The 26,578-nt window shown below is 38.5% G+C and overlaps 1 protein-coding gene across 1 annotated transcript in view; it reads right to left on the bottom strand.

Moving 5' to 3' along the window:
• Window positions 1–610: 610 nt before the first annotated feature.
• Window positions 611–26,578, bottom strand: part of CXCL12 (C-X-C motif chemokine ligand 12) — a 58,321-nt gene continuing 32,353 nt past the window's right edge. Inside the window, exon 4 of the mRNA XM_063434600.1 lies at window positions 611–1,776. Within this exon, the coding sequence (XP_063290670.1) occupies window positions 1,758–1,776 (19 nt within the window). The 3' untranslated portion in view covers window positions 611–1,757. The remainder of the gene's footprint in view (window positions 1,777–26,578) is intronic.

Here is a 26,578-nt window from a genome sequence, read left to right as displayed (position 1 = left end):
ACAATAAATCCTACAGTCCCTCAATCTCCTGGCACCCTTCCAATGTAGGTCTAAAAATTTACCTGGACTCCACTGGACACCTGTCACTGCCTCCGCTGATTACAGAAGCTTCTGAGCCATTGAGAGAAGCCAGCCATGCAGAGCTATGCTCGTTTGCTGAGGGGTCTCAGACGGTGCTCTCAGCCAATGATCTGAGCTTGCATGTCAGGGCTTAACTTGCTAGAGATAACAAAACATATATGCACGAGCTTCCAGCAGCAAAGGCCAGCGGTGGCAGTCGCCCAGCAGGTAAATTGGCAAACCATTCCTAGACGATTCAACATCTTAATCTGGAAGGGTACACTTCAGATGTCATAACCATAAAATTGGGCTGTAGTGATTTGGTGCTTGGGATATTAATTTAAGCATAACACTGACATTTGATTGTAATAAGTCTCTTATAAGATAAATATGCACACAGTTCACAATAATGTACAAATGACTGATGTAGGTATCCCTGTTATTGTTAGTACACTAGATACCTTGGTTTAGGCCAGGCACAGGCAACCTTCGACACTGCAGATGTTTTGGACTACACCTCCCATGATGCTTTGCCAGCATTGTTGGTGTAAGAGCATTATGGGGCGTGTAGTCCACAACATCTGGATTGCCGAAGGTTGCCTACCCCTGGTTTAGGCTGTACTTATAGTAAGACAGCTGTATAAAGGAGTCTTAAATGGTTGATTACTGAAGTGTGAATTGTTGGGAATCCAGGTTGCAGGCCAAGTAGGAAAATGCTACCAAGGGAACTATGTTTTAGTATAGCTATTTCGGCATGAGACATGAAATTAACTTTAACTTTTAAATTCCTAATAATTATTTAGTAAATAACCCGATCAATATTCTTCTTTTTTTCTTTGTTGAGGACTTCATGAGCATCCACAAGCACAAGAAAACACGTTTTGCTTTTTTTTTTAGCAATGACTAAATAATATTCAAGATATACAAGTTCATACATTTGTGACATGATCTAGCAATGATCATTTTATGACTTCTTGACAGCTAGTGAAATTATTTTTTTTAGTGGCATGCTATCTGACCTGAAGCAGAAACAGTGGAGCATGTGCAATAAAGTGACTGTCTACAAATTTAACGGTTCCAAAAACAAACAAAAAAACCCTGTAACTTTTTTGCCCACCATTACTTATCAAATCCATACATCAGGGAGGCACATCTGGAAACGTGTTTTTTAAAGCATCAATGACTTTGAAAGGCTGGTTTAGTTTATCATATAAAAACTCATTGCTATGCCCTTTTAGCAGAAAATACAGGTACATTGAGATCAGTGCTGATTCCGTAGTGAGTCCATGTTGCTGCTAGAAGAATGATGGGGTCACATCTCTACAGAGATGAGTCTCATCAGACGCTGGCAGTGGCAACTATACCAAGTGCTCTCTCCATAGGTTGCCAACTTTTAAGGCCTGATACCCAACCTCCCTTTGCCACTCCTACATGGACACACCTGTACAGGATTTAAGTGCCTTCTGTGAAGATCCAAAGAGCAGAAAAAAATTGACGTGACAAAGTTCTCGAATCAGTGCAGCTATCCATTCTGCCATCAGTGCTGGCATCATGTGTCTTTCTTTCTCTATATATAGAAGAAGCACCATATGGTTTGGATTACTGTGAGCAGTTGGAAGACTGTGGGGCTGTTTGGAGTCAATACTTGAGGGTCAGTTTCACAGGAGGTCCCCTCAGCCACTGCAGAAGCAGAGACTTTAGGTCTTCTTCACTTTCCTGTTATTGAAAAACAAAAAGATAGTTTAAGGATGTTGGTCCAGATGACTAAATGTTAGCTATGAACCTTTCTATTATTTTTTTAATAATATTTATATTTTGTCCTGACACAGACAGGGCATACCATGCATATTAACAGGATCGTTGCAGCACTATATGCTTGGAAATATGGCGTGGGGGCAAATACAAATATATAGCCTAGTTTAGAACCAAGCCAGGTGCATAAATTGAAGATTGTTTTTGTGTGATTATCAGTTGCGAATGACTTTTTAAACAAAAAAAATATACATTTTGAGTAGTACTGGTGCATGTGAGAGTTTTCTGTCTACAATTATTGTGGATGCATGTGAATGTCTCTCTCTCTGTGTATTGTGTCAGTGTGGATCACACTTTATGTGTGCACTGTCAGTGGATGCATGTCAGTGCTCTTCTATGCGCACAAATGTCTACATGTCTGTGTACTGTGTGTATGTTGGTGTCTTGTATCCCTGTGTGTGTTTATGTACACTATCTGTTTTGTTAATCAGAGTGTTCTGTGTTCCTGTGTGTGTGCAATATCACTATGTGTGCATGTCATTGTTCCTGCCATGTAAGGGCTAAATTGAGCTCAAATGACTATTCTAAGTGAGCATCAGTTACCTTTTCATAAACCCCTTGGGTGTTCCCCTACCTCCCTCTTATTTATCTCATATTGCCCTCCAACTTTCTCTCCCTTACTTGCACAGCTGTCTGTCCCTTGCCTCCATAGCTTACGTGCATAATTATCTATAGCTCTTTCGCACCCCAGGTTATCTTTCCCTAGCCCACCATTACTCTTGGTTAGTTCTCTCTAGCTCCCCCAGTTATCTCTATCTCTTATGAGGAAGTGCCATGAAATGCGTCAGCATTATTGTGGTGCGGTTTTCCCGCCTGCTGCTTGTGCCAGCCATGATTTTTAAAAAAGAAGAAATAAAAGTATTATTTTTAATTTCCTATTGCACACATTAGTTGTTGTTTTCTTCTTTTATTTTTTTTCTAAAGTGCTTTACTTGTGAAGAGTTTGTTCTCTTTGTTTCCTTTTACAAAAAGTGCAGATATCAACAGAAATGTGCACTCTTAAAATTAACCTTGTTACACCTCCCTGGCTGTTAATCAGAACACATGCCCTAGTACTTCCTGATTTGGTATGCTCAGTGGAGCTAAGTTCAAGAGGCAGCAATTGCCTAGAGTACCTGCCTTGCAAAGACTTCTCATTGAGCTACACTGGGAATTCTGTGATTGGACCACCACAGAAAGTCCTGGGGGGAGGGATTGTAAAGGCAGCAGACAAGAGATGGATAATTTTTAGAAGTTGTTTTTACATATACCCATAATGAAAAGGCATCAATAAATGTATGTATGTATTCATTGTGGGCAATATTTACTAAATATTGATTGATTGATTGATTGATTGATTGATTTAGGTAGTTGAGTGTCCTTTTATGATGTTTTATAAAGAAAAAATATAATTTTTGATACAATAGTTATTACTTAGCAAAGGGTATCTAAGGCTATCAATTGGTATAGGTTCCTAGTTCCATTATATTTTATCTGTATTGAAAATCTTTTGTGTGTTTATATAACATGACAATCAATGTGCGTCTGTATATGAAATGTCTATGGTGTATACAAATGTTAGGAGTAAGTATATGCAACTAACGTGTGAGATTATTAAGTGGCACTGTGTGTGGCAGGATACGTGATGTATCTATGGGAGGACGTGCAGACAGTTTGGGTGTCCATTTAAAAAATAGTTTGTTTTTGAAACCATAATATAACACTTATGTAATCTTCACTGACAGGCACCAAAGTAAATCAAGTTTTGTATCACTTTGTGTTAATTCAACCCTTGAGTGGCAATTTTAAAAGGTCATACATACACAGAGTTGGCAGGTACAGATAAATACAACTGAACAAGCTTGCCATATTATAGTCTAAGATTGGATTGTCCAATACATTCTTTGATGGTCTTTATCTTGTCAAAGCTTTAGAATTATTTTGATTAATTTAAAATTTAATTGTTAATCAGTGTTATCAATGGAGCACGGTGCTGGATCCCAAATATTAATATTTAGGAGGCTCTCCTGAAATCATCCTATTGACCCCACTACATACAATACCATCAGAAGAGGCTCAATGTGAAATTACTTGTGTTTTTCTGAATAAACTCAAGAATTTTTTTGTTTTTAATGATAAAGACCACTCTGCAGTGATGGCCTTTTGACATGATATTATATACATCTCAGTGGACATTTAGTACAAACCATCAATACAACTGATTTGCCCCTTCCTCTGTACCACCAGCAGAAGAGGTACTAGGATTTTTAGCGCCACTTCCGGTAGGAGTTTCATAGCACTAGACTTAACTGCAACCTGTGTATAGTATTGCTATTTTGATTGATTCTTGGCCTATTAATATTCCTAAACTTCTAAGGAAAGGATGAACTTCTAGAATTTGAGTTATAAAATACAGAAGTGCCTTTAGCGATAACTACTAATTACAAAAAAAACATTGGTGGTTCCATTCAGCAGGCCATGTATTGAGATAGGCAAAGTCTTAAATGGAAGCAAAGACTCATTGATTGTTGAATAGGTGTCTTAGTCTGCACTCCATATGTGGACTACATCACCCATAATGCAGTCAAAGCATTAAGGGCAATGTAGTCCACAAAATCTGGAGTGCCGAATCTTGCCTACCCATGATCTAGCCAGTTTGCTGGGCTGCTGTCCGCTAACACATGTTATCAAATATTAAGACTGCCCTGTTTTTGGCACATTTTCTCACAAATTCAAGCAGATAACATCAGACGACATCTACACATGGTGCTTATTTCCTGTAGCAAGAAACTGGAATGAATCTGGAAAGGGATAGAATGAAATCTTATAGATTCCAAATTGATAAAATGCCTACAATTTCCCAAGTATTTCACTTTCTATTACAAAAAACTGCCATATATATTACAAGTTAATTGCACAGAAACATTTTGCATAATAGATTTAACAAGGATTTGTAAAAAGTTGAGCATGATATACTTGAGATTTTTTGAGACAATGTTACTATTTATTCATCCTGAATGGAATGTATTGAATGGAATGAATTGCAGCCTCTCGGGGGGTTGTTGATTTATCAAAATTCCTATAATTCACTGGAACTATGAAGTGGCAGGGAATTATGGGCTTTTTACAACAGCGCAAATTGACATAGCTAATCTAAGAAATCTTGTTTGGCCATCAGGCATTCACATAATTGGAAGAAATTGCCCAACAATGATACCTCAAATGAATGTTTTCATAAAGATAGAGACTTCACACATCATTTATGAATTCCATTATCCAGCTTAGAACATGATCCGTCAAACAATCTAGGCAAAGTGTAGCACACTAACAGGGTTATTAACTAAAGGGAGAATTTGAGGCAAATTTCAGATTTAATGTCGAAGTAGCCAAATTGGAAACATTATCTAAGTCAGTTATGCTGTCAGCTAGGCTACTCTGGCCTAAATTTGAAATTCAAATAAATAAATAATCCTGTAAAAGATATGTCACTATTACAATGAAAGCACAAATCAGCACCAACAACATAAAAACAGGATAAAATATCAACTTGCTGTATAAGGTTTTATCTGTTGCTCTGTAAATTGAACTTTAACTAAGCACCAGAGGCTGCTGCAGGCTCTAGAAGGTAATTAACAGAGCAGGCAATACGAAATTCTAGATTAAACAGACTATACAATAAAGAAACATAGAAAATCTAGGTTCCTTTTCAGGAAGCGTTTAGGAAGGCTGTGCAATTTCCATGCAGGGAGGTAAAAAATGATTTAACTCCTAAATGGCAGAGAATTGAGCACTGAGACTGCAAGGACATGATTTATGCATCAAAACTGCTTCAATAAGCTAAAGTTGTTTTAGTGCCTATAGTATACCTTTAATCTATATTAAATATTAATTAAGTTAAATGAACAATACAGGCACCAAAATATCTACATAATTGTCATGCCAAACCAAATGAGTATTTTTGATTAATTTTGTAATAAATAAGCACAAATCTGGAAATGCATGCACGGTCAGTAATGGAGATTGCATCTTCACTTGATTCAAAACAAGAAATTAAATAAATAAATAAATAAATAAATAAATCATCATCATCTATTCCTTTATTATCTTCAACTTGAAGAAGAAATGACTGAGCCTGCTCTTATGGAACATGTCTATATGCTACTCAGTAATATGCTCGTACATCCCTAGGACATCTCTAGGGAAGAATTTGAGCCAGGGGAATTATTGTAAAAGGAGTGTAAAAGGAATAATAGATTTTATTTTTCCATGCCTTCATCTATAGTGACCAAAAAGTAGTGATAAATCCTCCCCGGAGTGTCTCTTTAAATAGCTAATACATTTTCCCACAATTGAAAAAATTCCATAAAATGATCTGTTCTTTTTGTACCACAGTACGTAACATATGCCTGAATCATAAATATGAATGACCACAGAATTGTAACTAAAGCTGTAGTGTGCGCAGTGATTATCCATTTGCCTCTGGCTGTGTTTCCACCATTTACTTTCTCCTTGTGGGGCCATTTACGAGACATCCACCAGCTGTTTTGTACTGATACAAAAGATTTTGCTTAAAATCATTATATTAGTTCTATTTTTACCAACCATGATCACAATGAGCATTTTTACGAAGGACCCAGAATAATTAGCCTATTGTCTTTAAATCTGTACATCAATTTTTGTGAGACATATTCTTACCCGCAACATGAATGTGGGCATTTAAAAGATTACACATAATAAAAGTTGGAAGGTGCATAAAAATATACTAATCTCTCTAGTGCCTAAAGGAGAATACTGGGTGAAGGGGGGAAGGCTTGCAAAGAATTCAGACAAGAGATCTGCGGCTTCTTGCAAGATGTATCCCCAATGGAAAAAAAAAATGTTTTCACCGGGGGTGCATTATTATTATTATTATTATTATTATTATTTTATTATTTATATAGCGCCAACAAATTCTGTAGCGCTGTACAATGGGATCTACTAAATATTGATTTATTTATTTCTTTATATGGGCAGTGAAGTGTCCCGTTACATTATTAAAGTGGGGAGTTCACAATTCAAAATGAAATCACCAACATATATATTGTGTCAGTTACAAACACTTGTGACAAGTCCGTGCAATAGTTAATAGTAAATAGTTTGCTTTCTAACTTGCTAAACGTGTAACTGTAAATTGAGTGTACTTTATGCAGTCATGCGGTGTTTGCTAATTACTATAAGTAGTTGCTAATTATCTTCCTCAAAAATCCTGCAGTGACTGTCATCCTCTCTTAAATGAATCTGTCATATACAGAACTGCCTTACATTCTCTGCACTCCATTATTTTCAATATATGACATCAGAATATTGTTCTGGCACTTTGAGAAATTGCATTATGGAATATATCTAATTGCTGTAGATTGAATATTTAAATAGCAATTCAAATTTTATATTATCACCACTTCTGTTTATTCTAAAAGTTAAATGTTTCCTTTCAAAACTCCTTTTATTTATTTTGATGGAGTAAGAGAGCTATGCTCAACTGTGTCCATTCCAGATCTGCTTCCTTAGAAAGAAACACTTCTGGCTTGTCAGTATGCATTATTTAAATGTATAGCGCACACTTTTAATTTTACCTGGAAGTGATGCTGAGTACATACAAGCATTTAATGTGATTGAAATTTCTCAACATGGCCGTGTTCTACTGGCCAGCTATGAGATATATATCTTATTAGGAGGAACAGGAAAAATTCTGTCTGGCACCGGCAGTATATGAAATTCATATTCTACAAAATAAAATTACATTAAAGTGAGCCTGTCATGATTCATGTTCATTTAAAAGAGCATAGCATTTTATTTATCCATTGTGCTAGTGTTGGCAATTTCTAATAAAACCAAACCTTTCAAAGAATCTTTGGCATAGCTTCTAAGCAGAGGTTGGAGTGACATGTGATAGGCAGGAGAACCCTCCTACAGCTAGTTATCCTGCTGTGATTATTACCCCAGTGGGTGCATTTTGTGGAATATAGGAAGGGAATGACACGTCACTCTGTTCTGATGATGAAATGTTGGCAATAAGGACACTTTCCCATGCTGGACCAATCATATGATACGACATTAATCTAACACACTTGAAGACAGCATAATGGCGAGGTGAATGCAATCGTCATATCTCTTTACACAGTTAAATGCTGTGTTGATGCTCTCAACCAATGAGATAGCATGGCAGTGCAGAGCACCGCTCAGGACAGTTAACTGGAGTTCCTGCATGGGAACATCTAGCTAGAGGTGAGGAGCAGCACCTGACAGACTCCAGGTATAAATCAAATTGTTCTAAAACTGTTTGACTACTCACAATTGCAAGTCGCCAGGGCACTTCTGGCACCATAACCACTACACTGAGCTGTTTTTATTGTGCCTGTAGTGTCTTTTTAACGCTATCCAGGCAAAACATTGCTATGGTTACAATTCTAATTTAATTTAAACCCACAATTATAGTGGAAGTCAGCCTGTGATTTGACTTTCCTTCAACAAAATGTGTGTCAGATTGCAGCAGTTTAAATATAAATTAAATATAATAAATGGAGCGAGTGTTGCAGTAATAGTAAATAATATATCATTATATAAAGGAAATATGTGTAGTACATTTGCAGTGATTCCTGTTTAGCAGCTTAGCTGCATACGAGGTGATGTTTAAAATAAATGAATATCATAATAACATAATTCTCTTTCCTATCTCACTTTTTCTAAACCTCAACCTGCCTCCATATAATCCTTCCAATATCACACCACAGTTTTTGACAGGATATTTACTTTTTTCTTTTACCAAAGAATCTCTGTGTTCTTTGCTTATTTGCATGCCCGCACCCACAATGCTCTTAGACACACACAGCTGTTCAGGCACGGCTGCTCGCCACATGTGTCCAGCAGATAGAAATATACATCATTAGTACTGGTTTATATTTTTGCACCCTGTAACAAATTCACTTGACGGTTCAAAAAACAGACAGTTGTTAAAAACAATATTTCCGACACCCCATTAAAGGGACACTATAAGCACCCAGACCCAGTGGTGTATCTTGGTTTTGTGCTGCCCTAGGCAGGACAAAACTCAGACACCCCCCCCCCCCCTCCCCGCGCGCGCCACCCCCACCCAACCCTTCCCCCGCCTTCTAAATACACACACATTCACTGACAGATACGCATACACTAGCTAACAGACACACACAGTCGGACACACACACACACTAACAAACACACACAGTCGGACACACACACTAACAAACACACACAGTCGGACACACACACACAGTGAGACACACACACACTAACAGACACACACTGTCGGACACACAGTCAGACACACACTAACAGACACACACAGTCAGACACACACACACACTAACACACACAGTAACAGACACACACAAACACACAGTCAGACACACACACACACACACACTAACAGACACACACAGTCAGACACACACTAACAGACACACACAGTCAGACACACACACACTAACACACACACACACACACACAAACACACAGTCAGACACACACACAAACTAACAGACACACACAGTCGGACACACACTAACAGACACACACAGTCAGACACACACAGTCAGACACACACAGTCAGACACACACAGTCAGACACACACACTAACAGACACACACACTAACAGACACACACACTAACAGACACACACACTGACACACACACACACACACACACACACTAACAGACACACACACTATCAGACACACACAGTCAGACACACACACACACACACATTAACCCTTTTTTTTTTTTATTTACTTCCCCCCCCCAGTCTCCTTACCTTTGGGAATGCTGGGGGTGGGGGGGTTCTCCCATTCCCTGGTGGTCCAGTGGCTGCAGGGCGGCACTGGCGGGCAGGCTGGGTGGCCGGCGAGGGAGCTCTTGCCCTGAGCTCTCTGCTCAGCTCCCTCGCGCGCTGCCCGCAGAGTGAGGCTGGGAGGCGGAGCCGGAATATGACGTCATATTCCGGCTCCCAGTCTCACTCTGCGGGCGGCGCGCGAGGGAGCTGAGCAGAGAGCTCAGGGGAAGAGCTCCCTCGCCGGCCACCCAGCCTGCCCGCCAGTACCGCCCTGCAGCCAGCCCAGCCCAGCATGTCTGTTAGCCGCAAGGCTAACAAGACATTTGCCCTGGGCATTTGGGGGCGGCGTTTTTTGCCGCCCCCTGGAAAATGCCGCCCAAGGCAAATGCCTTGTTTGCCTTGCGGATAATACGCCCCTGCCCAGACCACTTAATCTTATTGAAGTGGCATGAATGAACTGTCCCTTTACCCTGCAATCTAAACCATTGCAGTTTCAGAAAAATTGTAATGTTTACATCCAGGGTTAAGACTGCCTCTAGTGGCTGTCTAACGGTGCTGTGCATGAGGACATTCAGCATCTTCTAAACACCCATAGCAATGCTCTCCTATAGGGAAGGCCTAATGCCTGCACATCACCCGCTGCGCATGCACTTTATTTCCCCCCTCGGCACTAATATATACATATAAAGTTTGCTGTTTCATTGTGAAGAACTATTTGGATCGACTATTCACTATTCTATTGTTTCCAAGCCCTCCCCTTCTTCCCCAGCCCAGACATTCTGTGGCTGACCAATCACAGATTTTCCAATGGAGCTCAATGAGGAAGAAAAAAAGTCAGCCACAGACATTTAGCTAGGACAATATATAATATAATATAGCTTTAGTCCAGTACAGTGTTTAGTCATATTTGGAATGTAGGGGGATAATAGAAATATTGCACTATACCTTTAGATATCACAGTACATTTCTAGAATCTGACACTGTATTGATATTTCTTTACATTGTCAGTCTGAAGTGTATCCAGTTATTCAGTGTAGTTGTTTGCCTGGTAGCTACATATGTTAACTTTGTCATTGATTTTATATCCAATTTTTTGTAGTTAAGAGAAACATTGTTTCTTATGCCCCTCTTCTCTTGCACTGGCCTTTGTAATAGTTAATAACTAGCCAATTTGATGACCATCTAACCATTAATATAATAAATTATATATAAATAGACTTCCCAGCCATGTTAAAGGGACACTGTAGACACCCAGACAACTTCATCTCTGGGTGCAATGTGCCCGTTCCCCTTAGTCCTGCAATGTAAATCGTTGAAGTTTTAGAGAAACTGCAGCACTAAGACAGCCTCTAGTGGATGTCTTCCAGATACTTACAGCCACACCGAAAATTCTCCACTGGAAAATTAGCAGTTTGCAATAGCTCAGCTGCTTTGGCCTTAAATTTGAAATCCACTTTTAATTCACTTTTAATTCCCAACAATTTTTACTTTAGTAAATAACCCTGTTAATCTTTCAATGTTACTGTAAATCTTTAAATTTCAATGTTGCATCCGATCCAGGCCATTCTATAAGCAGTTAAACAGCTTGAAACATGTCATTGTTAGCATGTATGGCAAGTCTAGAGGTAGCGCGGCGTGATGTTAATGGTAGAGTACTGTTCACAAGACCTTTAGCCTCATTAACGCATCTCGGTTCATCTCAAGTTCATCCCACCCATAGTTGCTCATTAAGTTTGAACATTTGTGCTGATTTTCGATTGCTTAGCATTATTGAGAGGGTATGGCAACATTGCCAGCAACTCTCCCATCCTTGCCAACATATCTAAATACTCCATTCTGAAGATTCCCAGATCAAAGGACAAACAATATTCTTTGTTAAAATTTAGGATGGGATAATTTTGCATTCTCAGACTTACTGCAAATTCCAGAGACGGGATTAATCCAAAATTTCCTATACAGACCGTGCAATATACAGGGTCCTTTTGTCCTTGCATCAGTCATTGAGGCATACATAGCTATCTATAGCTTTTTCTAACACTTAGAACACTTTTACATTTGCAAATTGATGGGACACCCATCTCTCTTTGAGTATTATGAAGTGTCCTTTATACCATCATGTAGTTCAAACTTCAAAATAAGTTCCCAATATTAAAAAAAATCAAAAACAAAAGGAGAAAAGAACCGTATTGAGATCAGAAGGTCAACTGCAGGGGCGCCCAAAAGGTAGATCCCCAGATGTAGTAGAACTACCACTCCCATGATGCTTTGCATGTTTTTAGAATGCCTTTAGAATGACAAAGCATTATGGAAGCTGTAGTTTTCAAACATCTGGGGATCTACCTTTTGGGCACCTCTGGTCAAGTGTGTGCTGGAAAAGTATTATTTGAGCACAATGTATAGAAAGTGTCAGTAGAAGTGTATTAATTAAAATATATTAAAATAATATTTAAATAATCTAATGAAGATAAAATATAAAAGGTTATTCAAAGTGAATTTCAATGTAGGGTGAAAATAGCAAAACTGAAAAATAATATCTAACTCGACTATGCTTCTAGCTCGTCTACTTTTGCCTTAAACTTATTGTGAATTCTCACTTTATTGAATAACCCTGAGAATCTTTGCTACTACAGCTAATGCAATACAATATGGAAAAGGTAGGAGGAAACCGTGCCCCAAACAATATATGCAGAAATGTATACGTACACACGTCTTTTAAAGTTGTACACACAGTTGACCTCAAAGATAAAAGCAAAAAAATATAATAGTGCAGTACAGTATGTCTAGTGAATAGATGGTGAAGTAATCTTATGTGGTTATCACTCACATTTAATAGAGCTAACTCAGAGCTCAGCTGTATTGCGCATGGACTGAGCAATCCCCGTCTGAGAATATATGATGATATGGACGTCCCAGGTGTCTCAAATAACTGAGCGATTAAGTGTCTACTTAGACATTTGATATAGTTTATATATCAGCTGGATGACTTAATGTAGTTCCGGCGTGGGCGTGGCGTCTCGGAGGAAGTGAAGCCACGCGCTCATCTCTTATGCTCTTTGAATTCCGGAAGTATCTTTGTACCCATGTTTTAAGAGGGCAACATATGGGAAAGAAAGTGGGAAGGGGATATATCAGAAAGAAGATATATACTTTATTTCTGATATATTCCCTTCCCCCTTTCTTTCCCATATGTTGCCCACTTAAAACATGGGTACAAAGATACTTCCGGAATTCAAAGAGCATAAAAGATGGGCACGTGACGTCACTTCCTCCGAGACGCCACGTCCACGCCGGAACTACATTAGGTCATCCACCTGATATAGTAGACACTCAATCACTCGATTAGGTCTACCCCCATTCTCCTTATAGAAAGGAATACTCAGCACACCAACCGGAACGCAACGGTGCCATTTTGGTTCCATATGCGTTCCACACTGGTAAAGCGCTGCGTCACTTCTGGTTTGACGCGTGCGTTCCAGAATGGTTACAGAAAACTGTCAATCAAGCACACCATGAAGCAGTTTTTACTCATAGTCTGCCTATATAAATAAAATAAATAAAAATGAGGACTTTACCACACTTCTGAAGAAGCCTTGGATAGGCGAAACGCGTAAAGTGGGACTCCTTCAAACCATTTTAAATTGCTTTTAGTGTTTCTGTATGGTTAATAAATAGTACATTTTATATTTATATTTTTAGTTTTATCCATCCGTTTTTTGCTTCCCGGTACCATCTCATTCCTAGGTGGGTATTATACCACCCATGCTGTATATACTAGAGCAGGTTCTGCTCTGGTAAATGTAAGTACATTACTTTATTTCTTCATTTATACCTATTAGTACTTACCTCACTATTGGAGTATTTTTTCTTGTACTTATTCCTATATATGTCCTGCATACTGCACTTTTTTTGAGACACCTGGGACATCCATATCATCACATATTCTCAGACAGGGATTGTTCCGTCCATGCACAATACAGCTGAGTTAGCTCTATTAAATGTGAGTGATAACCACATAATAATATTTCACCACCTATTCACTAGACATAATGTATTGTACTATTATTATTTTTTTGCTTTATCTTTGAGGTCAACTGTGTACAACTTTAAAAGACCTGTGTACGCATAAATGTCTGCATATATTGTTTGAGGCGCGGTTTGCTCCTATCTTTTCCATACTCCACTATCTACAAGGTTTGGGAATCCTTTAATTAATTACTGCAGCCCACACCTATCCTGTGTTTAATACAATAGTGAGCACCTATTACCTTTCTTTTTACGTAATGCAATACAAAGCTTTCCCTGTGCAGTGTGACACAGTACACTAGTAATTAATATGTTTGGATATAATTAGGTTGTTGATCCAATGAGAAATCGGATTGCTATTATGGAGAGATGGAGAAATGTTTGTTCTTGGTTTTTTTTGTGGCAAAATTGCCCATCACTTTAAACTGTTTGTTTTGTTTTTCGCATTATTTTGGATCAACAGCATAAAAAGATGTGTTCTAAAGATTTTACTTGATGACTTGAGCCAACTTAGATTATTATGTAATGTGTAAAATTGGGACTTTAAAGGGACCCCTAAAATACTTTAGCTTGCTGAAAAGCTTTATGTGTGAAGAGTGTGTCCTATTTTTTTAATTTTGGAAAAAGATCAGATTTCAATATAAATTTAGTCAGAGACTCCATCCCTCCACCAATGGGCAACTGTGAAAGGCTAATAGCGGTGAGTTGACACACTCAACCAAATACCACCAGAAACTGCTGCTCAGACTAATGCTTCCTTTACTAGCCTGGTCACAGAGGTATTGGGCTGCTGGAGACTGTCACTTGAGATTCCGCACTGTAAATGGTTTAACAGGGGGGGAGGAGGGGGGGGGAAGAGGGGGTAGCTAACCAAGGTCATGAACGGTCGCATGGTGTAAGAACACGGCACCCTTCTAGCCCTTAGTTTGCAATGCAGTTACAAAATTACTGCAATAACTCTGAAACATATGTGGCAATAACTACTAATTACCCTACACGGCTTCTTATGTCTCTGTCCATGGCAATGCGGCAAGGAGAGTGGCGAAGATCGACAAAGAAAGAGAGGCCTACTACGGCCAACTCCATGGCTCCCTTGCATCATTGAAATAGGCCTCTGACTCCAATCTGTTTATGGCAGTAACCGAAGACGTGCTGATCACAGAGAGCAGAATGCAAGTCCTCCTTAGGGGCTCTGCACAACTACTCAAGCGGAAGTTTGTGGAATTGCAGCAGAACTGTATAAAGGCTTCAGGGAGCTGAGGGACCACACAGACAGCCTAGAGCATAAACAAGACAAGCTATGCCTGGCTCATAATGAGATGGTGGAGAAGATGCAAATGTTGGCCATTCTGTTGAAAAAACTGACAGACCTGGAATATCGCTCAAAGCAAAACAAATTTGACTGTGGGGGATTACAGAATTACAGAGAGAATTTTTCAGTTCTGTCTTACCCTCCACAGAGGACTCACAGCTTCTGTTAGACATGGCCCACAGGCTGCCTCGACATGAAAACCTGCCACCACCAGAGATACCTTTGTGAGGTTTGATAACCATAATACAAAAGAAGCAGTGATGGTCTTGGCCCACAAACGTACCAGCCTCCCAGAGCCATATTCAAGGGTTACTTTATTTGCCAACCTATCTGCTGCCACTATGGCAAAATGCAGGGATTTTTTTCTCCTTCACCAAGGCCCAAAATTTGGCATACAAATGGGGTTTTCCTACAAAGCTCCTGATTTAAAAAAATGGAACCCTGGAACTCTAAGGGGTCATTACAATCCCCGAAGAAGGAAAATACCCCATTCAGAAGACAATCCAAAGAGGTCACCATTCACACCTACCATAGTGACACCAGCATGGAGGAAGAAGGGATCCCCACCATGGAGTACCTACTCCAGGGCATACTATACCTAAAATCCCACTCTTACCAGCCAATGGTGGCACAGAGACTTCCAACATGTTGAGGGCTACTGTCTGGTTAAAATGTTCATTTATTTTTAGACGAATGTTTGTAATACTAATAGGACCATCAGGGATCCCAGATACCAACACCTCTCTCTCATAAACTGAGGAACTGTTGTCCTCCTGTAGTCCCCATGTCTGACAGTGCCTCATACAGAGTTTTAGATGCCTTCACCCACTATAATCACCAAAACATGTGCACAAAAATAAATAAGTAACATATACCATAACATAAAATGTGTAACATAGTTTTAAACAAACCAGAAAACGTTCTGTGCTACAGAAATATCTTAATTCAAAATAAATATACATATATGTGTTGACTCCATGTCAAAATAATATAAATATTCTAGGTGCATCTGCAACATAAAAAAACAAAATATAGTGCAGACAAACCATCCAATCAATGGGCTGTATAAATGTTTGGAAGATTTGTCTGCACTATATTTTGTATTTTTATGATTGGAATATTTATATTATTTTGACGAGGAGTCAACAAATACATGCATATTACGGATAGTGTTGTTTCATGCCCACAGTTTGTTTAACCACTTTTTTACTGATGCGGGGTGTCTCTCGGGGTGACAAGAATCTTGAGCAAATTATGCAACAATTACTCCTCCAGCATAGGTCCATACTCATGTACCAAATATCTACAATCACAATAAATTCCTGGTTCATGTTTCCCTCCCAATTACATAGCTATGCTTACTACTCAGTGCAAATACTTTATGGGTCTCAATGATAGTTGTTTCACTATATTACATTCTGTAATATTTTAATTTTTTTGTATAAAATTTTGTTGGTAATGTTGTTGTTTAATGTATAGTGCATTACATAATAGAACTCACTGCTCTGTCATACATGTGTCATACTATAAAATTAACTTGGGGGAAAATGCAAGCCTTAACTTTATCAGTTCCAAAGGTGATGTTACAGACTATGAAACAACATCATGGATTTGACTGGAGACATACCTCCATGGGATACTTAAGGATACACTTTACTAGTTCTCTTACCAAGTTCATCAAAGAGAACAATAACAGAATACTTGACCAGTTTAAGTTATCCTTGAGGGGTTGAGATGGCCTGAAGGTGGCATGGCTGGGGCTGATCAGCATGGTCAAAGTTATGACACTATCAATTATATTATACCTCTTCCACACACTGCCTGTATTTATTCCTACCTCTATATCAAGCATACTTCAACAACTAATAAATGCAAATGTTTGGAGACACAGATCACCAAGGCTACCCTATGCCACAATCCGGCTGCTTACATAGTTGGGTGGATAAGGGACTATTACAGAGCCACCATTATGTCACAAAGTTTAGTGCCCTTTCTGCCTCAAAGACACCCATGTGTGTCTACCTGGAGAACTTGCTCATGAAACTCTACACCAGTCACCATTTATGGGTTCCACCACATCTGCATCCCACTACTAACAAATTACTTCAAACATTACACTCTCACTTTCCATATGGCACAAAGGGAGCAATAAACGTATCACCCCACTCCCAAAACTATCTCTGTACACACAAGACCTTAAACCCTGGGTACCTGCAGGCATCACCTGAGTCCATCAACTACTCTCAAATCCAAGTTAACCCCTTAAGGACACATGACCTGTGTGACATGTCATGATTCCCTTTTATTCCAGAAGTTTGGTCCTTAAGGGGTTAAAGCAATTCCAAGATCTTAGGGATGAGTTTTGCCTCCCACAGGAGGAGCTATTCATCCACTTACGAATTAGAAATATCCAAGTCAGACAAAAAATAGTTCTGGAGTCGGCCACTCAGCTCAGTCCATTCCACAAACTATGCATATGACCCCTGGCAAGTGCAACTCCCTTGCCCAGATGCCTTACATGTTAAGTTGGGAAAAGGAGCTGGGATGACTCTTTCCACTGGAGCAGTGGTCTAGGGCTATCTCTCATATGTGTGGCATGTTTCTGATGCTTTGGGATACCCATCATAAATTACTAATGATGTGATACCTGGTGCCACAGAGACTGCCAGAGATGGCCATTCAGCCATAGAGTCTCAAGCCCTTGTTTTCTGGTACTCCACATCCATACAATTATACTGGGAGCAGATATATTAACTGCTCAAAACACTCACCAATATTAACTTATCTATGGAATCACAGGTGTTCCCTTTGGGCCAGCTCCCAGACACGTTGCACCATGCAGCTAGGAAGCTGACTATGCATGTTTTGGTGATAGCCAGGCTTTGGATAGCCCACCAATTGAAATGTCCCGCTTTTCCCGAAGTCTTCCAGGTAGTGGATGCTCATGAATCTACCAAACTGTAAACAACTATGACCCACAGACTAGTGAACACTATATCCAACCATGAGAAGGTCTGGGAATCTTCGGACAAAGCAAGGGCAACTCTACCAAAAAGAGTACACTGAGACTAAGTGATGAGATGATGCAGTTATAGTTGGCACTAGTAAACTATGTTACATTGAGATAGCAATGTGTTTAATACTATTGAACTTGTCAAATTATGTATGGAGATTGATGGACTTGTTGAACTTCGAGCTCCAGGGGACCACTTGAATGAAATTAAACAATTACAGTGCCTACAGCCCCACATCATGCTGTACTGACTCTGCACCTACTGCATTACCTCAAACGTATAGCATTAAACCTGCACCCAGTGCATGAAAACATTGTACCAGCAATACCCCTACATTGCATATAAATAACTATAGAAATAAATATGGTGCATTAAATATGGTGCATTAATATGGTGCATTAAAATAGCACTGCCATAAAGTATGAAACTATTATTTCTCTTTCATGTTAACCAGAAATGTTAATAAAATGTGTCATGCTTTGAAGAAGACTACTCTATTTTACAACAATAAGGTTTCGTAAAGAAAAAGTTAAACGTGTCAGTAAAGGTGAAGCCACCAGCAAGAAGATAATGGCGGTCACCGTTACCGACAGCTTCTGGTAAGTAAAACTTTCCTTCCACTGCACCCCACGGCCACTGGACACATAGAAGTGAAATCACACTTAGTGCAGAGACCCCAGAAGGTGACAAGCCACCTTAAAGGGAGGATCTGCTCATTTTACTCTAAAGTGATAAAAAAAACATGTTGATTTAAATTGTTTATCTAAATATCTCTGAATGAGTAGATAAGAAATTAGTTTAGCAACTTACCTGCATTTTTGTAAAGCTTACTTCATCTTTAGCATAACCTAAAACTCCAAGAAAGTGGCATATTTTAAACCCACCAGCACACTATGAAAAAAGCCCAAAACCTTGAAAGGAAAGCCATTAGTTTTCAACCTTAGTAGACATCGGAGATTCGGTGGGGAGGGTGGTAATCACTAAAGGATGAGCACATCAGTGATAATTCTACAAATAAATTCTCTCAAATTCTCATCTTGGCATATTTGTCAAAGCCATTTTAGAGCCAACTTGTTTATGCTTGAGGGCTAAACTTGGGTTCTTTACAGAGCTTTTTACAGAACTCCATAAACCATAAACAATATAGTTAACTGTATTAGTTATGGTGCCAATGACTCCCTGACACTTACCTAATGTAAGTAGTTAAACAGTTTGCTTACAGTTTGACAATCTATTTGGAGTCTACTGGGCGCCAACCACCTCCTACATTGAGCACACTATAATGGTTGGAGAGTTTGTTTAACCTAGGTGCCTCATCTAACTAAACGGCTTTCCAAGAGCTAAGCTCTTTAGTAGTTGCTCAATGTAGTAAGTTGGGACTCAAATCAGGGCAACATCAGGAAACTTGGAGCCGCTCACTGAATTATTGCTTCCTGCTCCTTCTAGCTTAAAGGAACTCTATAGTCACCTAAATTACTTTAGCTAAATAAAGCAGTTTTAGTGTATAGATCATTCCCCTGCAATTTCACTGCTCAATTCACTGTCATTTAGGAGTTAAATCACTTTGTTTCTGTTTATGCAGCCCTTGCCACACCTCCCCTGGCTATGATTGACAGAGCCTGCATGAAAAAAAAAAACTGGTTTCACCTTCAAACAGATGTAATTTACCTTAAATAATTGAATCTCAATCTCTAAATTTAACTTTAATCACATACAGGAGGCTCTTGTAGGGTTTAGCAAGCTATTAACATAGCAGGGGATAAGAAAATCTTAATTAAACAGAACTTGCAATAAAGAAAGCCTAAATAGGGCTCTCTTTACAGGAAGTGTTTATGGAAGGCTGTGCAAGTCACATGCAGGGAGGTGTGACTAGGGTTCATAAACAAAGGGATTTAACTCCTAAATGGCAGAGGATTGAGCAGTGAGGCTGCAAGGGCATGTTCTATACACCAAAACTGCTTCATTAAGCTAAAGTTGTTCAGGTGACTATAGTGTCCCTTTAATCTAAGTTACAAACCATTATGGTTGTGATGACTTTTAAGAAACAAATAATCTTGGCTTTGTAAAGAACTTATTAAACAAAATTAAACTTGTAATAATATTCAAAATTGTTCTTCAGACCTTATTACTTGGGTGAGAGAAATGAAAGTTTGCATTTAAATTTAAATTGTTCTGATCTTTGATAAATAGTCTTTTCACCCATTTGGAGTGAACGAGATTTTCCCATAATCTCTTCACTTTCAGAATCAGAAATATAAATTTTTACTCTTAACCATAAAGTCCTACCTGATTTCCTACTTGTTCTAGAATAGTTAATTTCAATAGTTTTTAACAGTCCAGCAGTCAACTGTAACTTGATCTACTGTACGTGTGCATTTACTTATATAACTTTCATGTTCTGTTGGCATTTTATTAAGCCAATTAAAACCCATGAGCAGGATATTTGGTTATTTTTATGTATCTATATGTGTCATACCTACAGTATGTGACAAAAATGTTTTTTGCTTTTATGAACTTGGCTGAATTATTGTAATAAAGGGAATTTCACATAATTTAAGGTAAAAGCCATGTTCTAATATTTCAATTAAGATTGAATGATTACATGAATAATTAAAATTGGACATTTTTGCCTTTAAATTTGTATGTACCTCTAAAAAGCAATGTATACACATAGTGATGCTATCTGCTAATATATTATAATATACAAATAAAATTAGTTCGTAGGAAAGAGCTTAATTTTTTGAGGCTATTGTGGGCCCAAAGTCATACATAGAAGTTGCTATATGTCCAAATATTTTCTCTCTTTAAAATGTGTTTTGCCTGTCTGTATACCTGTTAATTATTAATGCAATGAGGAAAAATGACCACCGAAATAAACATTCCACCATACGTATTGGAGAGGTTATGGTGCCAGGAGTGTCCGGAGTCACCCCATTATAAGTAGTCAAACCATTTTGACATGTTCTCTGCGGTCCACCAAGCACCGCTCTCTGCCTCCACCAAAAGCCTTCTGTCTGAGCTAAGCACAGCGGTACAGGACTTAGCTCACCGGCTGAAAGTGAACAACTGACTCTCTCAGCCAGTATGCTAGCCCTAAACTACAGAGCTTACTTCAGGAGAACTTAAAGCTCTTTGTCAAAAGTAGTAGAGGTGTGGAGTAGTGCTTTATAGACCTCAGGTAAGAAGTCAACCATTCTAAAAACAGTTTTAAAAATCAAAGGGTGCCAGGGAATACCTGGTACCATAACCACTACAGTGCACTGTAGTGAATATAGTGTTTGGCATTTTTCTTTAAAGGGGAACAGTTACTTCTCTGTAATTCTCACTGTTGAATAAAACATAGAAAAATTACCTAGAATCCCAGTTAGCCTTTTTTTTTCATGAGATGTTCTGTTTTCTGTTAAATTCAAATAAAGCTTTGGCAATTGTTGTCAATTGACATCATAATCCTGTTTAGAAAAGGCAAAGCCAGGGCACTGTATATAATCAGTGTTGCATTATCCTCTTCTTCGTATGCTCTACCTATGCTGATAGTCAAGTGCAAAGGAAAGATCTTATAACAATGATGGACAGGGAGCTAAGATGGAGGCGCCCAGTTTCTGGTTCACATTTAATTTTACTTTTCACACCTCATAAAAACATACTTGTTAAATACAGGGATATGTAAACATTAAAATTCCTGGCTAGTTACTGTTCCCCTTTAAGATAAGACCAATGTTAAATTTGGACCTGACATTTTACAGTGCACATAGTATCAACATAATGCATGGTGGTCCAAGAAAACCTTTGTACCGTACTTTCGATGCATGGAATCCAAATCCAACAATATAGATCATAATAGTGGTAACAGAAAATTGGATCAGAGGACTCCCATTTTGACAGGTTTCCAACTCCAGCTGTTTAGGTAGTTGACCCTTTTATTGCAAATGATTTTGCACTCCACCTATAATGGGTCAAATTCTGAGAAAGTTCACATGTCCATCCATCATTAAACAGAACAGTCTTCAACTAGTGGAAACGGGATTAGTTTGTGGTGATGATTCCCTGGTGAGGGATCAGGTTTTGGGAAATGTGGTCCATTCCTGTAGCTCATGCTTTGTCTTGGCCAAGTTTCTATCCTTGGTTGAAGTCCAGAAGAATGTTGACTTGTTGAGCCGTTTTCCGTGGAGTTAAGGGAAGCTGAATGTTTGCGCGTACTGATTCAGTATGATACAAAGTCATTTTGAAATACATAAAAAATATGCAAGCTCATCAAAGTTTAAAATGAACGAATGATGGCATTCTACATAGCATTTTGCCAGATGTACAGAAAATATTTTGTATTTCATTACTGGCAAGTACATTTTACTTTATTTAATGCACTCGTTCATTCAAGACACAAAATAATTTAGTTGCTACTAAAGGTGGCAATCATTATCCCATATCATTACCTATGAAGATGATGAGCATTCTACATGTTGAAGGCAAGCTTGTCTTCCATGCAGTCCACTACCTTATGTGAATATGGAATGTATATTGAATGTGTTCTGTACGTAACATTATTCCAAAGCAGAAATGTGAGATGGGTAATAGCCTATAATGAGAATAGCCAAAAGACAGATCTCCAAATGTTACAGATCTTCAACTCCTATGATGCTTTGCTAGCCACTTGCCATTAGTCTGCCAAATCAACATAGGATTTGGAGTTCTACAAGAGCTGTGGATGTAGAAAAAGTGTTTACTCTGTACAGTGCGCTTAAAGATAGTACAGTAATAAATTAAACAAAGCTGCTACACACTCTAGTAGGTTTCTCTTTCACCAACTATATATTTACTAGTGTACAAAAACAAACCAGTTAGATGTGAGTAATACACTCAGATCTATACTAATTGTGTGAGTGGACCGCATCAGATCACACTAACGCTGATGTGATTTAAGCCTGTCACCTAGAGGCTCTTAACAATGTGAGTTGACACACGTGTGTTGTACCTTTTAAGCCCATTTTTTGTGGATTTACACTCTGTTGTTTTATCCTGTTTACTTTACATGTACTCACTTCACACCTGAGTTCAATACTCTTTTTAGGGTAAGTGTATACCCTCCTTCTATGTAACACTCCACTCAACAATTAGTATAGATCTGGATGTATTACTCACATCTAACTAGTTTGTTTTTTGTACAACAGCTGTGGATGTACCTTTTTGCTTTGCATGGTTTACAGTGTAGCCCGGGGTAGGCAACCTTCGGCACTCCAGATGTTTTGGACTACATCTTCCATAATGCTTTTACAGCTACAATGCTGGCAAAGCATCAAGGGAGATGTAGTCCACAACATCTGGGGTGCGATGATTTCCTATCCCAGGTGTAGACCATGTTTTTTTCTACATTCATTTGGTGTTCTGCTTGGTCAGCTATAGTGTAGACTCTATGCTATAGCTGACCCCACAGAACACCCAAATAATGTAGAAAAAACATGTTTAAGGGGACTATCTAAGCATTACAAACACTTCAGCTCATTGAAGTGGTCATGGTGTCTTAATTCCTCTGGTGACATCCCTGTGTTCAGTCTTAGTTTTTGAATGGTTTAACACTGAATGAAGGTCCTTGGCACCTAGAGCTCGGTTACTGATGGAAGTTTGCCTAAGGTGGACATTATACTCCACCTAAACCATACCAATTCATACCAGCAATGGATGGCAGTAATAGCCTGAAATAGGTGAGCTGACACTCTCAGCAAATAACTGCCTCTCTTCACCAATTGGGCTAATCCAGTATCATTAGTCATTGCCAGAGCTAGGCTGCAGTCTGCTAGGTACTCTCATTTAGTGTTAAACCATTCAGATGGCACAAGGGGATTCAATCAATGAGATGGAGGTTAACATGCCCATAGTGCCCGCTTAAAGGAACTCTCAAAGTACCATAACCACTAAGGCAAGATGTAGTGATTATGGTGTCAGGAGTACTCTGGTGCCCCACCAATGTAAGTAGTCAAACTGCTAAACAATGGTTTGACTTCTTTCCTGCTCTCTTCCTCCATTACAGAAACAGAAGATTTGGAAGTTTGCCTGTTAGCTAATCCCAGTAGTGCAGGGCTGCCTTATTAGCTGGCCACTCTCAGCCCATGATCTAACCCTGCACAGCTGGACTTAGCTTAGACAAAAAGTTTCCAGCTCTCCTGTAGCTTTAGTGGAGGCAGTAAATACAGGTAAAAAGTAGACTGTTCTAAAGCAGATTGGCAGATTGGCTAATTACAATGGGGGGGTGAGGTGACACCTGGGCACTCCTGGCACCATAACTACTACAGCACACTGAGCACACTGTAGTTTTTATAGTGCATGGAGTTTTCCTTTAAGAGCTAGTTAAAATGCAAAAAAAGATTTTTAATAACAAAACATTTAATGACACATCACAGTTTCTCAAATATAACTGTATTTCTCATTACTCAGCGGTTTTGCAGAACGATAAGCGATAAATCCTATTGTCATCCTACATTTGAAATGCACTCTTGATTGATTAACTGTTAACTTCAGAACAATTACCCCATTTATCTATTTGAGTATCATTTACTATTTGAAGCGAATTGCTAAATTCTAAATTGAATTATAGTCCTCTGATATGATTTAACAGAATTTCTACATTTGGCATATCGAACAGGAATAGCTATAGTTGCTTTTAATGTCCGTTTCCTCTTTTTTTTATTATTATTATTTATTTTTGCAGTGCATAGATATGGTTGGCTGTTTCCTCTTAAAGAGAAAGTATTGTGATAATAAATAATAGTGTTATTAAACCTTTTTATTTTAATGGGTATCTTATTGCAAGGGTGTTAGAAGGCATGCTTTAACGCAAGCTGTGCATGATGTTTCTATAAATTAACATAAACGTAGAGATTTTAACCTCAGTTTGTGTATTTTCATTTGATTAGGAATCCCATTGCGTGAATATTAGAAAGAATGCTTAATTATTTTAAATTGCCATTTTTAAGCACTGAAATGCTAATAGACATTTTGGGTTTAGACCCCAATATTTTCCTCAAACTATTTTTAATCTGTATCACAAAAACAAAGACTTTCTCAGAAGCTTCCAACACCCAACCATTCTACTGTCACTGTGATAATATGGATGTTGAATTTCCACTTAATATATACAGTATATACGTAGGTACATATTTAATTGACAGTGATCGTCTGGGGTGCCTTAACCCGATGCTCATAGCCTATTATTGCAATCCAAATATGGACATATGTGCATAGGTATGCAGAAGTGACAATTCCATATTATTTCAGGAACAGCAGAAGGTCCAGGCTTTGGGGCCTGTGAGACCCTCAGTTTTGACATACCACTCAAAAAAAAATTAACAAAAACCAGAGTGACTGCTCCCAAAAAAATGCTTGCACCATAACCACTGAGAGTGATAACCTCCCTCTTTCCCACTCTATAGCTCTTATCAACTTCCATTAGATGCGTGGGATAAATTGATGGATGAACATAATGCCAATTAGGTAAAGATGGAAGCTCAATAACATATAGATATTTGTTTCCAGAAAATACCAGCTGGCTTCCATGCTTCGTGGCCTACTATTACGAAGGTCCCCCCTTCCCCACCCAGAAACTAGCTGTATTATAGGGTTCACCGAGTTGTAACCATACCATCTACATCTTTATGGTACTTAAGGCTCATACTGCGCATGCTCACTGTATAGGATGGTACTGAACTGTGATTTTGTACTATGCCACATCCATATCTGTGTGAATACCCTGTGGGTCTTCGCTGTTGCCTTAATTTTGTGGTTGGACACTTTTCTGTGAACCATTCATTTGAAATGCTCATTCACTTTACGTTATATAAAGAAAAAAACATTTTCTAAAATTGTGTCTGATCTTTTCAAAGCATGTCTAAACTATACCTAAAGGAAATTAAATGTGCTTTAAAGCTTTAAATGTAATATCACCTCTCATATATATATTTTTTCCCTGTAGGATGTATCAGGGGTTGGCAGTTGTTAAATTAATTGTATCTGTTTCCACAGGGCCGATGCATGTTTTAAATTTGGTGCGATAGAGGTAGCCATAAAATCGCAGCAAGCTTGCAAACCAGTTGGTAAGTAGAGGCTAAAGCAACACTCGCTGTAGTGGTTATAGTGTTAGGAGCGCCCTTTGGCACCCCCCCTGTGAGGAGTCAACCTGTTTTTGAATTGTTTGACTTCTTACCTAACATCATTGGTGATGTTTTGCAGTTAGGAAATAGCTGCTTCTTGCTGATATTTATTAATAAAATTTAGCAACAACATTGGAAGCAAAACGTTGTGAATTCAAAAATTGTTGGCCAAAAGAGCTTCATTGGAAAAAATATTGGCTATAATTCTGTCTCTGCTATTTTGAAATAGACTCAAGAGAAAAAAATAACCTCCCCGATCAATTCCTAACAATATTTGGTGTAGTGAATAAATCTGAGTGCTTTTCTTAAAGGTTAATGCTTAATTTAAAACTGACACCGCAAAACCAAATGCTGAAACTGTCCCTAAATTTAAAAAAAAAAAAATGTTGTCTTTTT

This window comes from Pelobates fuscus, chromosome 10, assembly GCF_036172605.1.
Source record: "Pelobates fuscus isolate aPelFus1 chromosome 10, aPelFus1.pri, whole genome shotgun sequence".
Taxonomy (NCBI): Eukaryota; Metazoa; Chordata; class Amphibia; order Anura; family Pelobatidae; genus Pelobates; species Pelobates fuscus.
Note: the sequence above shows the minus strand (reverse complement) of the source record. Positions and strands in the feature narration are given on the sequence as shown.